Here is a 17,102-nt window from a genome sequence, read left to right as displayed (position 1 = left end):
TAAGCTACCTTCACAAAATTTTAATAGTATTTTCAACTATGATTGCTTTAGTGTTCTATGCAAGTTAGTGAGAACTACCTGTGGTGCAGTCTGCAAACAGTGCTTGGCCACCGTGGGTCGCCACTTGTGGCTATTATTATTATTATTATTATTATTATTATTATTACCGAAGGTGCATAGACACCCTATTATTATTCTATGTTTTCTTCTTTTTCTTCTTCTTCTGGCTAGGGTGTCTATGGCAGCCCATAGAACCGTCTGGTAAAAAGTTGTGAAATTTGGCACACTGATTGCAGAGGGTCTAAGGGACATCCTGACCAAATTTGCTCTAGCACCACCATCGGGTCAAATTTGGGCCTAATTTGGAAGTACATTTATGGTCATAACTTTTGAGCCGTGTGTCCAAAATTTAAAATCACTGGATTCCGTGGGTCACAACGAGTTCAGTGCACCCTGTGACGTCAGTTTCTGCCTGATGAGATTTTCCGCCATCTTTGATTTTTCAGACAGTTTTTTCGCTGCTCCTCCTACAAATTTTGTCCAATCATCACCAAATTTGGCACACATCATCTTCAGAGAAAGCCTCATAAAAGTTATCAAAAGAATTTTGAATAATCCAAAGAGTTTGCCCGTAATGGGACAACGATTCTGATGGCGAAGCCTCCAAACAGGAGTTGAGGCTGTATCTCAACAAAGACTTGTCTGTGCGCTAACAGAAAACTTCTTCAGGACCATGATCTGAGGCTATGCAACAAATTTCGTGCCACCACCACCTGCTGGTCAAATGTTACAATAACATGCCATCTAATTGCTATTTTTGCTACTTCTCCTCCAAATCTTATCCAATCTTCACCACAATTGGCTCACATCATCTTGAGACCTGTCTGAACAAAGGTTGTCAAAGGAATTTTGATATTCAAGCCCGTTCTGCTGGAACATGCTGGCAAATTCAGAAAACAGGATGTGATAGTGTATCTCAGCAATGCATCTACGTATCATCATGAAACTTGATGATTATTTTCAGGACCACGCCCTGAATGTACCTCAGAAGTTTTGTGACTGCGTGACCTTCTGGTCAAGAACTGTAACTTTCATTTTTTCCCTTATATCATTTGAAGAGTTTGTGATAAATTCACAGTTATTTTTTCCCTATAATTCCCTGGAGTATGCAGAAGTGAATGCACACCAATATCTGAAATTCAAGTGTACTTCCTGCCAAACATCTAACTGCCATTTTTGCTACTCCTCCTCCAAATTTTGTCCAGTCATCACCAGATCTTGACACCTGTCTAAACAATGCATTTGTTCATCTAGACCTTTTCTCCTACAGTCAGAGAATTCCACACTGTCTGTGGTCAAAACATACACATCATGAGTGAAACTACAAATCACTCTTGAATCCCTTTGGATCATGGCTCTGTTTTCCCGTGATTGCTTAGACAACAATTGTAGCGCGTCTGTGAATGTGTGGCTCACCGAATCTTGGTACTTGGCCCCTGAAAATCCTGCTTGCAGCTTTAATTATTATTGTTTTTTTGTTTTTTTTCCTGTTAAGGAGACTTGTGTGGGGAAGATATGACAAGCTAACTCATGCCTGCAGTCACTCAGGTTAATAGAAACTGTCCATTAATTGCAATAAATCACAGTACTTTATGTTTGGATTTGTACTGACATTTTCAAGTATTTTTAGACATTGATGCATGTAGAAAAATTAATAGATAACCTCTACATTTTTCAGGTACAAGATTTTTTTTGCCTTTTGTTAGCTGCTAATTCTGAACTGTGATCATAGCTATTTGACCATGCAAGCTACTGTTATGAACAGACGTACCTAATATTAGCTTGCTAGCAAGCCAGTCCCACGGTTATATCCCAGAACAAATGACTCATAAAATAATTTAATCCTTGTTTGCATCAGTTGCTGTTTAGGGACACTGGACAACTTGGCTATCAAACAACTAGCTAATCTCAATAACATTTAGCTTTGTGCACGCACAGTTTACTTACAGTTATATGCTAATATTCACCTGACAAGACGCCTCTGAGTTTTCACTGGAGCATCAGAGCCCAAACACTTCTCTGGATACAGTACTCCTCCCTGTATCTTGTGTCCAAGTGAAAAGAGCAAATATATGGTCACTTCTGTGTTTTCTTTAGATTCAAAGCTTATAGCTAAAACTGAAGAGCTTCTTCATTTTGGGTGAGCGCATGGAGATTTTATGGTGTCTCACATACCCTCTACAGAGCTCTGGTGAGCTGTTTATGGTCAAAACACAGCTGTTCTATGAAAACCTTTTGTTTATTGTCAGTTATTAATGCAACTCCTAACTGCACACACAATACCAGTTTTCCGCCAATCCATAATTATTAACTATGAGACTTTAACTGACAGTGTTGATAAATGCTGTGATGAATACAAACAAGTCAACTGAAATAACCAGAAATGGCTGCCTGGAAGTTTTACACAAAAACCTTCAAACAGGCCGAGTCCATTGGAATGCTGAAAATAAGGTGGATAAAAGTGGCCAGTGAATGTATACTGTGTGTAGTCTATAGATATTGCAAATCCATTTTTGTATGCCTCTGCCACTAGGTACTAGTTCTGTTTGATAATTTGTATTGTATCAATTCAAAAGGCTTGTGCTGTGCATCATAGCACAGGGGTAAGATGTAATAGCTTGTGATTACCATTTGAGCTTCAGCTATGAGTTATTAGATTAATCTATGTGGTGCTTACCATGCAGTTATAGCTGGGGCAGCATCCCTTGGCATGCCAGGCTTTCAGGGTATCACAACATGTCAGAAAGCCATCCACTCCACCACACTCATGGCCGTGTAATTCCACACTCATAATGAGTCACTAAGTTGGTGATCTTCTTTAACTTGCATATAAAGGTTTGAGTGCATCACCCTCCATTTTCCTGTGTCAATGCAGAGAGAGCAAAGCCTTCGAGGCAACTTCCATTTTGGGGCTTCAATCACTTGTAGCTGACCTACTTCAGCATGGGATCTTTAGCAGCAAATTGAGTTTGAAGACATTTCTGAGTTTATTCTGGTTTGTTCAGTGATTGCTTCAGTCATGGCAGCCTACAGATTAGATTAGCAAGTACAGTAGCAACACTGTGTCTTTCTTCATCAGTGCTGCATTGCAGAAATGATTGCCCTCGGAATAGCTTTCTTAATAGTGAGTTGTAGAACTACTGACTCCACTATTTATAGTACACTGATTTTCTTATTTTTGCTGCATTGCTGAGAGGGTTGCCCTCAGAATTGCACTTTTAGTGTTGACTCATGGAATTGCAGACCCCAATATTCACAGTACGACTCCGAAAAAAAAGGAAGTGTAATATGCAGGGCTCATGCTTGTGTGGACTATATCTAAGCTCTCAGTTGTCTGAATGGACATTTCATGCACAGTAAAGCCAATACCAGCACATTGCACTCACCAGTTTGGAGTCAGAGATGGCCTGAACACCACAGCCCAGGAAGGATGACATCCATAGTAAAACACTGAAGGTGAGCTCGGAGGCTCTCAAGGCCAGGGGGATGGTCTAGTGTCAGATGTGGCTCAGCTGAAAGCTGTCATGTTGAAGCAGAAGTTACGCAGATGAAAGAAAGCTCACAGCCAAGGGTGAAGCAAATGATGAAAGCTTTGAAGCCAAGTTCTCCTCCTGTTTCTCATCTGAAGAGGAGGAGCTGTCAAAAAGGAGACAGATGCCCTGGCATCAGAAGTGGCTTAGCTGAAATTACTGATGTTGAAGCAGAAGCTACATACAATGGAAGCTTGCACCTGTTGGCAGAGTGCTGAGTATAGCAGGAGCAATTTCTCTCTCTTGCTCCATTCTTTGTTTGCTGAACCATTCTACTAGCACAGTGGGTACCAACAGCTATGATGGGCAGCTTTGGTTACAGCAGTATCTGCTGAGCCACACCTGAGCTCACAGCATGTGCTTACAAGCAGCTTGGTTTGGCTGTATACCTGACATAGTTGCTCACAGCATGTCACTTGTGGCTTCAACAGTAGAAGCTCTATGTTTAGTCATACAGTGCCATAACATTGAATTGCCTCTCGCACAGCACACACAAGTAACTAACTACTGCTACTTGCTTTGGAGTGGTTATTTCAATCTGAAGCCATGGATCCCTCTCTTAGTGAGTTGATCAAAGCCTTTTTCCTGGCAGTGAGATACCTAGGATAGGTGGCAAGACATATTGCCACCAATATTTACGTGATTTATGGATGATGCCAGATGTGTGGTTTTGACCTCACTGAATCACTTCGTTCAGGCATACAATGCCAAACCACTGAATACGGATGTACTTTCAATATCCTGGTGAGGTCTTATGACTTGATTTATGGAAGACACCAGGTATGGTTGGCACAGACTGTGCCAGGGCCGTTCATTAGCCTTACAATCAGTGGAGCCCTGGAAGAAGGAGAACAGGCATCAAGGTCAAAAACCAGTGCATCCAAATGAATAGCACCCTTGAGTGACCACCATGTAGCTTATCAACTAGGTGCCCACATAAGGTTTGTTGGCTTCATAAGAGCACTAAATGGACAAATATCATGCTCTCTGACTCCTGACAGTCATCTGAGCATCTGTCTACTTAACCGAAGGTGGACCTTCCATAGATGCCCCCACCTCACACCCCCATCTGGGCTGCAGATGGGACATTTATGGCCCAAAACTTTCTTTACAGGCATCTGCATCAGACAGGAGAATTCTAACAACTAACTGCCATCAACCCAGCTGTTGGGGCTTAGGGCCAAGCCATATTCCAATCAACAAACTGTGTGTCCCAAGAAGGTTGTTTTCCTCTGGACAGAAACACAATTGGAAAGCTAGATCCCAAATTCAGAACAAGGGATTCTACTCCACATGCTTCCATAAGGAAAGTGGTCCTCATCTTCAAGGCTTTATGCACACTTCATGCCCTCATTGCTCTGGAACACAGTTCCTTTCGGGGTTGACTTTTCAATGACTGGGATTTTGAGGCATAAGGTTATGGTACGGCCATAACCTTATGCCTCAAAATGCCAGTCATTGGCATTGGATGGTGGGTTCCAACAGGTCTCCACCAAAGAGCAGGCCATCCGAGATTTCTCCACCTTTCTCTTGTACATTATGGTGCTCATTCACAAGGCGAAAACAGGAGACTGTTAATACTGAAGTAGCTCATAGGATTCATCATGTGGAAACTTGATTCAGTGGGAATACTAGCCACCCCATCACCCCAACGTGTGGGAGACATTATCGCTCCATTACCAGTTTAGGTAGGCCACGGTGGCTGCTTGGACTGTTAACTGCATTTGTGGCAGTAACCCTCTGAAGAGTGACTGAAATTAAACAGCTCTCAGAAGTAGTTGCAGTTAACCCCAAACACCACAGACATGCATATATTCTCTCCCAAGGGGGAGAAGGGCATGAGTGCGAACTGTCTGGAAGCATGAGGTTTTTTTTTTCCTCAGAAAGCAAAGAAAAAGCCAGATCAGCCTGTTGGAATTTAGGGCAGTTTGGATGCCCCTCAAATATTTCCTACATTTTTGTGACACTGACACGTCATGAGCCGTTCTGACAATGTGGTGACTGGTAGGTCCATAAATCATGAGAACGGCATAAGTTTGAAGAACGTTCTGCCTTACTTAGAACCTCTACAATTGGACTCACCAATGGTTAGCCTCACAACTTACCCACCAGATCAGTATAATGGTGCAACAGTCTTGCTTTCAGGTAAGCACATATGCCCAGGAGAGTGGCGCCTGTACCCTGAGGTGATGCGGCAGATCTGGGAAATTTTTCAAGACACAACTGTTGCTATGTGAAATATGGATTTTTGAAATATGGTTCTCCCTAGGGCTCTCTACTTGGTGTACTCGGTGTGCAACAATGTTTAGGTAGGTTGTGCTTGTCAAAGTAACATCTTCATGACTGACAGGACCCAAGGTTTCCCAGCAGAACATTGCCCAGAGCATCACACTCCCTCTGCCAGCTTGCCTTCTTCCCATGGTGCATCCTGGGGCCATCTCTTCCCCGGGTAAGTGACGTGCGCCCGACCATCACCGGGATGTAAAAGAAAATGTGATCATCATCAGACCAGACCACCTTCTTCCATTGCTCCCTGGTCCAGTTCTGATGCTTACGTGCCCTTTTGGCGGTGGACAAGGGTCAGCATGGGTACTCTGACCGGTCTGTGGCTACGCAGCCCCATATACAGAATGTTGCGATGCATTTTCAGGGCTCTACGCTTACTTTATTTTTTTTATTTTTTTTTTAGGAGGAAAAAAAAAAAAAAGAATTAGGAGTTTAAGTTTTTTAGAGGCTGCAACCTTAGTGTGCCACAATATAACATGCACAAGTAGGGGTGAGAAAATTGAACTTATCAATTATGACAGAGTTCAGGAACATAGTGTGAGTCATGACAAATCCGTTTACCTTCTGATAAACCAAATTTTATATTTTTGGTATAAAAAAAACAATTTGACAGGCTGTCTGCAAAAACAGCCACCCATGTTAACCTGTTTCACCTTGTAAACATAAATGCACAAAAACACAATTTTCAGTCTTTGATGTGTAGTGCTCAAATATATTTAAGAGCTCTAAATTGGCATCTGCACTGCTAAACCCAATTCATGTTGCTGTCACACATTATACAACAATCAGATGCTGCATATTTCAGTTGGTCAGGCTTTCTAATATGATCTTTTGCTTGAAGACAGCCAGTTCTCTGCACATTTGCTGGAATCAAAACTTTCCAGAGAGGGCCTCTCTGTGCTGAATCTAATCTGATTTTCTGTTGTGGATACGTGCAGACTGCTTCTCATGGAGTTTTTGACGCGGTTCTGTGCTGAGAATCCTCTCTCGCACTGTGCAGCTGATATAGGTGGAATCAGCATCATCTGGACAAGGTGCAGTATGTTCTGGAAAAACAGCAACAAGTGTACTGATTAAATTCAACCTGAGTTGGCAAACTGTTACATTAAGAACTGTAGAAATGGGCAAAAGAGTAGTGTTACCCACTACAGCTTCCGTGATTTCAGGGAAAAAAAGTGGTACTTACCCTCTGCATGGGCATGTTGAAGCATCTGCTGGCCAACACGGTTTGCCGTCTTCTAGAAATAGCACAATGAACTACCTCACACTCTGTATTGGAGATGTCTGTATCCCTGTCAACAAGAACAGACAGGTAATGTGCAACTTGAATTGTTTCAGCAAACTTGCCCCTGATGTCTTCAGCGATCTTGGCTATCATTTCTGCACATCTGATATCATTGTCATAGGTAGCGTTGATATCCACACCATTTTTATTCTGAAGTAGAATTAGTGGCCCAAATTTGGTAAATGGGATCTCTTCTTTCGCTATCAAGTATGCAATGTTGAATTTGTCGCTCAGATCCTTACGCTTGCCCATTTTTCTTGTCTGAACACATCAACTTCAAGAACTGACTGTTCACATGCTGCCTAATATATCTGACCCCTTGCCAGGTGCCATTGATTCAAGATTTTATTTGTCACACAGTTATATACAGTATATAACTCGCAGTGAAATGAAAGCCTGGCCTACTCTATAGAATGTGCATTTAAATACTAAATTAAAAAATCAGAAACGAATTAGAAATAAGAAGAATGAACAAGAAGGGATGTACAGAAAGCAAGGAATGTGCAAAAAATGGATGTACAAAATATGCGACTATGTTATGTGTAGTAACAATGCAAAGTGCAGTGTGTGGAGTTTCATTGGAGTGCAGAGTGACTGGAGAGTCTTTATGGAGACTTACGGGATCTGTATGGTGGCCTGAAGCTCCCCCTGAGCCTCTCGGTTTTAGCCGTTAGACTAAGGAAGCACTTGTGTGATTGCAGCAGGCTGAACAGACATTTACCGGGGTGGGCAGAGTCCTTGATTTTAGCAGCTCTTGTACTGCATCGTCTGATGTAGATGTCATGCAGAGAGGGGAGAGCAGACCCAAAGATGCCCTCAGCTAAATGCACCACTCTCTGCAGGGCTTTGCGGTCCTGGGTTGAGCAGTTTCTCTACAACGCTGACATGCACTGAGTCAATAAACTTTCTATAGCCCCAATATAGAGCATTTTCAGGATAGCTGGGGAGACCCTGAATTTCCTCAACAGTCTCAGGTGGTACAATCGTTGTCTGGCTTTGTTCTCCTGCACTTGGATGTGATGAGTCCAGGTCACGTCCTCGGAGATGTGTACTCCAGGGTACCTGAAGCTGCTCACTCTCTCCACGGGGGTCCCATCAATCTCGAGTGGGGTGTAGTTCCGCTGCTGCCTCTTCTGGAAGTCCACAACCATTGTAATGAGATAATCAATATTATTCACTTCACCTTTCAGTGGTGTTCATGTTATGGCCAATTGGTGTAAAGAGTTAAACCTATATAGTATGTACCATATACATCTATAACTATGCTAAGTTGCAGGAAGTACAGTATATCGTGTTGCAGTTCTATACAGTGTAATAGTTATGTATTCAGTATTATCCACAGATGAGGTAGTATCCACAGATGAGGTTGTTACATTTGCCATATTGTGTCTGGTGCAGATAATGCATAGATGTAAAGTGATGCATGGATAAAAAGATGGATTAGAGTGCGGAGGTGTACAGTCTAATGGCTTATGGGAGAAATGCCCTGCGAAAGCGTTCCTTCCTGCAGTGGGGCAGGAGCAATCTGCTGATCAGTATACTCCTGTGTAACTGTAGTGTTTTATGCAGTAGGTGGGAGGGGTTCTTAATGATCACTGATACCTTTGCCAGCATCCTTCGTTCTGCCACTATCTCCACTGTGTCCAGTTATGTGTTTTAAACCTATGAACCAGGTGATTGTCTTTACAATGTCCTGAAAGGGTCAATTTGCAGAACGTACCCTGTCGTGTCCAATACACACAATGTCTGTGTAAGCAGAGTTTTTTGAGACCAGGTGAATGGCCCCATTATGCTGTGGCAGGATCTTAAGAGAGCTGCGCATAAACAAATGCCCTCAAACATCAATGAACTGAAGCAGTGTTGTAAAGATGTGTGGGCCAAAATCTCTCCAAAACAATGTGAGAGACTGAAACTCTGCAGATAAAATTTACTTAAAGTTATTGTTGCTAAAGGTTGTTCTACATGTTACTTATTTTTCCCACCTGGTTTCTGAATGTTGGGTTACTTTTTGGGGAAAAATAAGTACATGTTGAAATCTGTTTTGTTTTTTATTGTCACTTGAGATTACTTGATTAAAGAAGTTGGTGAGGGCCACACAATTGTTATTTAGGCCATGAAAAATAAAAGCATAGAATTGAAGAAGAGTGTATTTTCTTTTTCCCATGAACATAAGTATGCATACTCCTTAACTGATACTTTTTAAAGCACCTTTTGCCTGTAGTACAGCACTCAGTGTTCTGGGTAAGAGTCTGCCAACTTGGCACATCTTGGCACAACTTTATTCCACTGTTCCTTGCAAAATTGCTCCAGATCTAATTGTGTGGGGATCTCCTGTGCACAACCCTCTTCCTCCTGCTGCTTTTGTCAGTATTCATATCAATAAATACAAGGGAACCAGTTCCAGTGGCAGCCATACATGCCCATGCCATAACACTACTTCCACCATGCTTTACAGATGCGGTGGTATGCTTTGGATCATGAGCATTGCCTTCCCTTCTGCATGCTCTTCTATTCCTATCATTCTGGTTCAGGTTGATCTTTGTCTCATCTGTCCATAGGATGTTGTTCCCGAACTGTATAGGCATTTTATATTATTTTTGGCAAACTCTAATCTAGTCTTCCTGTTTGTGAGGCTTACCACTGATTCTCATCATGTGGTAAACCCTCTGTATTTATTCTGGTGAAGACTTCTCTTGATTGTTGACTTTAACACAGATACGCGTACCTCCTGGAGGGTATTTTTGATCTGGCCAACTGTTGTGAAGGGCTTTTTCTTCACCAGGGAAAGAATTCTTCTGTCGTCTACCACAGTGGTTTTCCGTGGTCTTCTGGGCCTTTTGGTTTTCCTGAGCTCACCAGTGTGTTCTTTCTGTTTAAGAATACACCAAATAGTTTATTTGGCCACATGTAATGTTTTGATCTTCAGCCTAACAATGGTTTGCTTCACTGACAGTGACAGCTCCTTGGACTACATAATGAGTTTACTGCAACGGATTACAAATGTAAATTCCACGTTTGAAGTTAGCTCTAGACCTATAACTGCTTATATATAAGTGAAATAATTAAAGAATAACACACCTGGCCATGGAACAGCTGAGCAGCCAATAGTCCTATTAATTTTGGTCCCTTAAAAAGGGGATGGGGGGACCACATATAAAAAGCACTGTAATTTCTACACCATTCAACTGATTTGGATGTAAATACCCTTAAATTAAAGAAAGTATGCACTTTGAGTTGATATTCATTACTTAATTTCAACTCCAATATACTGTGGTAGACAGCTAAAATAACAGTAACTTTGTCCCCCAGTTGTATATTATTTGTTGACAAAAACGAAGATGAAAAATGATTGTTAACTAGGTCTGGACTAAAACAAACAAATACCAAATGACTAAAATATTTAAAGCTATAGTATGTAAGATTATGGATTTTCACCATCTCTGGTAGAAAAATGCTGTTACAAGCTACTAGTGGAAGAACATGTTGTGGGTTGTCTCCCACATGTGTGCACATATTTAGTTAGAATTACGGCTATGTCCTAAACAGACTAATGCACAAGTAATATGCCTAAATACTAATGACACCAGTGACTATTTAGTACAGTTTTATGTTTTGGATGTAGTAAAGGTGTTCAGGACATGTGATTGCTCAGTATTACAGAAGTGTTATGACAACTGTTTTTGCATATCAGCGTGACCATCACAGCTACAATGTATCAAGTGGAAGAGCAGAATGTCTTGACAAGAGCTTGTCTTTTACCTACTGTCAACTGGTTAACTGTTACTGCCTGTTGGTTGGTTCAGTTTGTGGATCATAATCTGTTTATTTGGAAATATGAAACAATTCTAAACCCATATCTTACAGAGGAACTGTGTTCAAACAAAAAAATCTAAATCAGAACATTATGAAGAGATATTATTTAAAGATATATTATCATATCAGCATGATTTCCACTGATGCCATTAAGTTTATATTGGCTTGTTGTATCAGTCAGACCTAACGCAGATCTTTCACATACAGGCACAATTTTGAGTTTTATTCCACCATGTCAGTGACAGATTGACATGAGTCAGTGTAGAAGTAAAGGCATTGTGTATTTATTTATACATAATGCATAACACATAACTACTTGTAGTTGACATGGTTACCATCATGCTGCATGATTTTGATAAGGTCAGTTCTGTCATTCTACAATAGACACTTATTTATCACAGTACACATAGACTTTACACAAAAATAGGAAAAATTAATTTTTTTCACTTTTGCAGTGGTTTTGCTTCCTTTATACAAAACATGTAGACATTATTTGCTTGTCTATGTCATGTAGACATAATATCACGCCTCGAAGCCTAAGCAGGAAACAGTTAAAAATATCTAGCATCAAGCTGAAGTGATATACATACAGAGGCCACCACCATATGTCCAGCAAACAATTTTCAAAGAACCATCCTGCAGCCTTTTTGCCTTCTTTTTCTCTAGAGTCTGAGTCTAGCTTGTGCTACATTTAGTGTCTGTGTCTTTCTAATTGTTTTGCTGCTTTTGATTACAGCTCTGTAGTCTGCAGTGACTCACATGTCTGCATGCTTTAACAGTCACTGATGATGCTTTGGTGACAATCTCCTTTGAAAGTGAGTTTCTCTCCTTTAATATCACAGCTGTCATGACAGGAGTGGGAGCTGATGATGACATCCCACTTGGTGAGAGGAAAACTGTGACGGACTTCTGCTATTTGCTCGACAAGTCCAAGCAGCTCTTCAATGGCCTGAGGTCTGTATGATGGGGTACTTAATTTTTCTTCTGTAAGTACTTTTGTCCTTCTGATTGAACATCCAAAAACATAAAGGGAAAACCTATGAACGACTTGACTATTAATAATTTTAATTAAATTATGATCCTCGGTAGTGTCCAAGTCTTATTTTGTACTGAAAATCTGAGTTAACTGTTAGTTTAAACTAATTTCGCTGACATTTGTCTATTTTCACTTTGGTTAATGGTTTCCTATATTACCCACAATGCTGTTCAACTACCTGCTGATAGTGGTGCCTGTCTGTGCAGCTCTCTCATTTCCTCATCTGTACACTCTGCTCAAACAGATCAGGTCCCAAAGCTTCAACTTTCATAGTACTATTGCCGTCAATACCACTGAGCTCGTCATCTCATAGATTGCTAACTAGCTGAGTCGAGTCTCTGCCGTAACTTGTAATGCTGTATTATATTCCAGAAATTTGAGTCCAACATTTGCTTTATCCATCACTTCTATGATGAACTGGAAAATGGTGAGAGAACAGAAGCAATTGCTCTTTTGTTTTTTATTTTTTTGGAATTAACAGTGAAACCTGCTTGTTATGCCTTATGCTTGAGATGTTAAAATTTTTTCTCCTGCTTTACAGCGTTACTGCACTAGCAATGTCCACCTGTGACGTCAGTGTGGTTCACAACCACAGTCACTCTCATGGGAATAATACAAAATACAGTATCAACCAACAAATTTTCACTGGAATTGCTAAGCACCTCACAAATGTTTCAGTATCAATACATGTAATGTTTCAGGCTGGAGTTGTACTTTCAGCCTAAACATGGGTCTGAAGATTGTTCATTATTTCATTATATATTTGTTTTTGTGCTTTCTGAGACTGTATGGCACAGTGTTATCTATAAAAATGAAGAAAAAAAAAAGAAAACACATCACTGATTCATTCATTAATTCATTCATTTTCCTTCCATTTTTCCTGGTGGGGGCCATGGTGGCGAAAGTCCAGACTTTTCTATCTTCAGCCACAGACATCCTCAGACATTCCCAAGCCAACTGTGAGATATAGTCTCTTCAGTGGTTCCTGGGTCTGTCCTGAGGTCTCTGTTCAGTGGGCTGTGCCTGAGACATCAAGAAGCATCCTTGTAAGGTGATCAAACCACCTCAGCTGGCTCCCCTCAATTAGGTAGAGAAGCAGCTCTATTTCTAGGAGCGTAAGCCCAGCAACCCTGCAGAGGTACCTCATTTCTCTCATCTGTACTCACAACATTAGACTTTCAGTCAGTGACCATAAGTGAGGATAGGGCTTGTAGATTGACTGGTAAAAAGAGAGCGTCATCTGTAAACTGAGCTTCTGCTTCAATTCATTTGTCAATCTCATACTTGCTTTTTCCATACCTCCTGAATAAGATCCCAAAATACTTGAACTCATTGACCAGGAGCAAGGTCTCTCCTTGCACCTGAAGGGACCATCCCACTGTTTTCCAGGAAAGAACCATGGCCTTGGGCATGGTGGTGCTGATTTTCATCCCAGTTGCTTCACTGAAACGTTCATGTGTGTGTCAGAGGTCCGGTTTGGGTGGTGCCAAAAGAAAGAAAAACATAATGTGGAAATAACAGGAATGTTATTTCTAGCTCTCCCAACTGCATAAGTCTCAAAGCTTAGCTGTGTTTTGATATCCTGTCCATGAATAACATACAGGAGTGGAGACCAGACCCACCCTTGACAAAGTCCAACACTCATATTAAAGATTTCGAAATAGCTCCAAGAGTGTGGCTACACTCGTAAAGAGACAAAACTGCACAAAGTAGCAAGCCAGGTGATCCGTACTCCTGCAGTACCTCCCACAACAAATGTTGAGGCACATGGTCATAGACCTTCTCCAAATCCACAAAACACATGTAGACTGAATTTAGCATACTCCCATCACCTCTCACCAACTTTGCAAGAGTGAAGAACTGGTCCAAAGTGCCCTGGCCTGGTTGGAACCTGCATTGTACCTCTTGAATTCTAGGTTCAACAATAACTGAACCATACACTCTGTCCCTCCTTTTTAAAAATTGGGACCATCATCCCAGTTAGCCAGTCCGAGGGCACCGCCTCAGATCTCACATGCTACATTGAAGAGGCGGGTTAACCACACAAACCCAGCTTTGTCCAGTGCTGAATCTCATCTATCCCTGCAGCCTTGCTTCTATGAAGGTTTAGAAATGCCGTAGAAACCTCAGCCACAGAGCTGAACGTCAAAATACCAGAGTTTTCTGGTGTTATCTCTTAATGGGAGGCCATGTTCACTGGGTTAAGGAGTTCCTCGAAGTGCTCTTGCCGTCAAAGAACAGTTTGCCAAAACATTTTTGGGGCTCCTGTGAGCATTACTCTGATGACCTCCTTCTTTAATTTAATGGATACCCTCAGCATTGGTTTCACCAGTGCATCCAATCACCATGACAGTCTTCCAGCCACAGGCACCATCAGCCTTGCGGCCACAACTTCTTGCAGCTTCCTCTATTGTTTGAGAAATTTGATCCATAAAGCCTTAACGTCCCTGACCTCACTCAGTGCATGTCATTCAGAGGTGCAAGTAAGCACTGGAAGGCTCTCCTGGGTTTACTAGGTAAATCTGGCTGATGGCCTGTGCAATGAATGCAAAACATATGGTCTCATGTCTGATGATATACTCCCAAAATTGATGACTGACCTCTAGCCCATGGTGCTCTGGTGTCAAGTACACATATGAGTAAACTTCTATTTGAACAAAGTGTTTGTTATTGACAATCTGTGGCTTACACAGAAGTCTAATAATATTTTGCCCCTTGGTTCACATCCAGGAGGTTGTTCCTCCCAATCACACCAACTCCAAGTCATTGCCATAATTTCCAACATGAGCATTGAAGAGACCCAGAAGCACTGTGGTGTCAGTAAGAGGTACCCTCTCAAGCACCTGCTTGACCTGAATACTCAGAACTGTTATATGGTGCATAGCCACAGCAACAGCAATCAGAGTTTTCCATCCTGAGGCTCAAAATCTCATGGAGGCAACTCTATTGTCCACAGGGAAAAACTCCATCTGTGAAGCCCTCAGCCTGAGACTGGTGAGTATCCCTATACCCACCTGAGACTTATCTGCCGTGGGAACTCCAGGAGTAGGAGATAAACCAACAGTAAGGAAGTACTGAAGGCATCCTTACTGTGTGTGGATTTAAGGCCAACAACATCTAGTCCCTACTTTTCCATCTCACATACTAACTCAGGCTCTAGCTCAAGTGGTGGCTGTATATTACTTATTCTGCTATTTTTATGAAACTATTTATGAACTTATAACTCTAAAAAATTGGCAGTGAATTTAATTATTGATTAGTTGAACTGTGTTATGAAGCAGGATGCATGATGCTATGTCATTCATATAGAGTTTTGATAGAAATGGCAGAGCAAGGTACAACAGAAAACAACCTGAGAACGATTAATGCTAACTTACCTTAACTAACTTAATGCTAACTTAATGGCTTACCTGCTTGAATCAGGCTTCTTAACTGCCACTTAATGAATAAGCTTATCGAGTTTTCTAGAAATATCATTTATTGTCATATTTATGAATCTTTCCTGCCCTAGAAAACATTATTTCATACTACTTTTGCCAAAAGTCAGCAGTTTGTATACCAGTTTGCTGGGATGAAAATGAATATTGTCTCAAATGATCAATTAGTCTATGATACAAATGTTTTCTCATTTTAAAACTCCTGCCAATGTGAGTTGATAGCATGTGTCAAAGCTGTTTGAATCAATTAGCTTCTAAAGAGTTAAAAAAAAAATAGTTTAACCCAGTAGCATTGATAAATGCTACGTTGGGTGTCTCATTTGATAAGTTTTTTTTTTTTGCTTTTTTTTGCACAGCTCTCCTAAGATCCTGCCACAGCATCTCAGTGTGATTGAGGTCTGAACTTTGACATAGTCATTGCAACACCTTGATTTTTTTTTTTTTTATTTTGCCATTTAGATGTCAGTTTGCTGGTGTGCTTGGGATCAGGGTCCTGTTGCATGACCCAGTGTTTGGCCCAGCTTAAGCTACTGAACAGATGGCCTCATATTTGTCACAAGAATATTCTCGTATAAAGTGAAGTTCAGTGTTGTCTCAATGACTGCAAGTTTCCCAGGTCCTGTGGCTGCAAAATAAGCCCACCCTCTACCACCATGCTTGACAGTTGGTATGAGATGTTTGTAGTGATATGCTCTGTTTGGTTTTTGCCAGACATGGTGCTGTGCATGATGACCAAACATCTCCACTTTGGTCTCATTAGTCCAAAGGATATTGTTCCAGAACTTTTGTGGTTTGTACAGATGCAGTTTTGCAAACCTAAGTCATGCTTCCATATTCTTTTTGGAGAGAAGGGCTTTTTCCTAGCCACGCTTCCATGGAAACCATACGTGTTCAGAAGTTAAACGTTTAATGTGCTTACAGTGCCCTGTAGGTTACATGATGTCGCTCTTGGGTTTGTCTTTATATCTCTGAGCATTAAATGATCTGACCTTGGACTGAATTTGCTGGGATACCCACTCCTGGGAAGCTTGGCAACTGTCTCGAAGGCTCTCCATTTGTAAACAATCGTTCTTACTGTGGACTGATGAATTTCAAATTGTTTGGAGATGGCCTTATAACCCTTCCCAGATTGATGAGCAGAAACAATTGTTTCTTTGAGGTCATGGCTAATGTCCTTTCTTCTTGGCATGTAGACACTGTGACAATCTGTCACAGCATGGGAATATTACCTAGTGCTTATGTCAATCAAATGAGACACCCAAACTAACATATTGTGATGGTATTCTGTACATTTTTACTGATTGTTTTGCAACTACAGTCATGGGAAAAAGAAGGTACACCCATCCTATTTCCGCAATCATTAACAGAGTAATTAGCAGCCAGGTGTTACAAATGCACAAGATTAGTTAATCATCAAGAAGTGTGACTACCTCCACAAAAACTGAATTTTGGCAGTTTGGTGTTCTGGAGCACTGATACTCCCAGGATGACAAGGGGCCAAATCTGTTAGTGACTTAGTCCATAAGCATGAAGGAGTATGGGAACCCTTTGGCCTGCAAAATCATCAGAACTAAATCTCGTAGGTCTTTTTGTTTCCACATACCTGCGTGAGTGGAGCAAGAAAAGGGGAGCAGCTGCCTTTCTTCTATTAACAG

The 17,102-nt window shown here is 41.2% G+C and overlaps 1 protein-coding gene across 7 annotated transcripts in view; it reads left to right on the top strand.

Moving 5' to 3' along the window:
- Positions 1 to 17,102, top strand: part of scai (suppressor of cancer cell invasion) — an 80,043-nt gene that overhangs the window by 7,914 nt on the left and 55,027 nt on the right. For all 7 annotated transcript variants that reach the window (XM_026921926.3, XM_026921925.3, XM_026921924.3 and 4 more), the window contains one exon: positions 11,817 to 11,928. In XM_026921926.3, coding sequence (XP_026777727.1) covers positions 11,822 to 11,928 — 107 coding nt within the window. In that variant the 5' untranslated portion in view covers positions 11,817 to 11,821. The remainder of the gene's footprint in view (positions 1 to 11,816; positions 11,929 to 17,102) is intronic.

The sequence above is a fragment of the Pangasianodon hypophthalmus genome, chromosome 27 (assembly GCF_027358585.1).
Source record: "Pangasianodon hypophthalmus isolate fPanHyp1 chromosome 27, fPanHyp1.pri, whole genome shotgun sequence".
NCBI lineage: Eukaryota > Metazoa > Chordata > Actinopteri > Siluriformes > Pangasiidae > Pangasianodon > Pangasianodon hypophthalmus.
The sequence above is the reverse complement of the archived record's forward strand: the minus strand, read 5'-3'. Positions and strand labels throughout refer to the sequence as shown.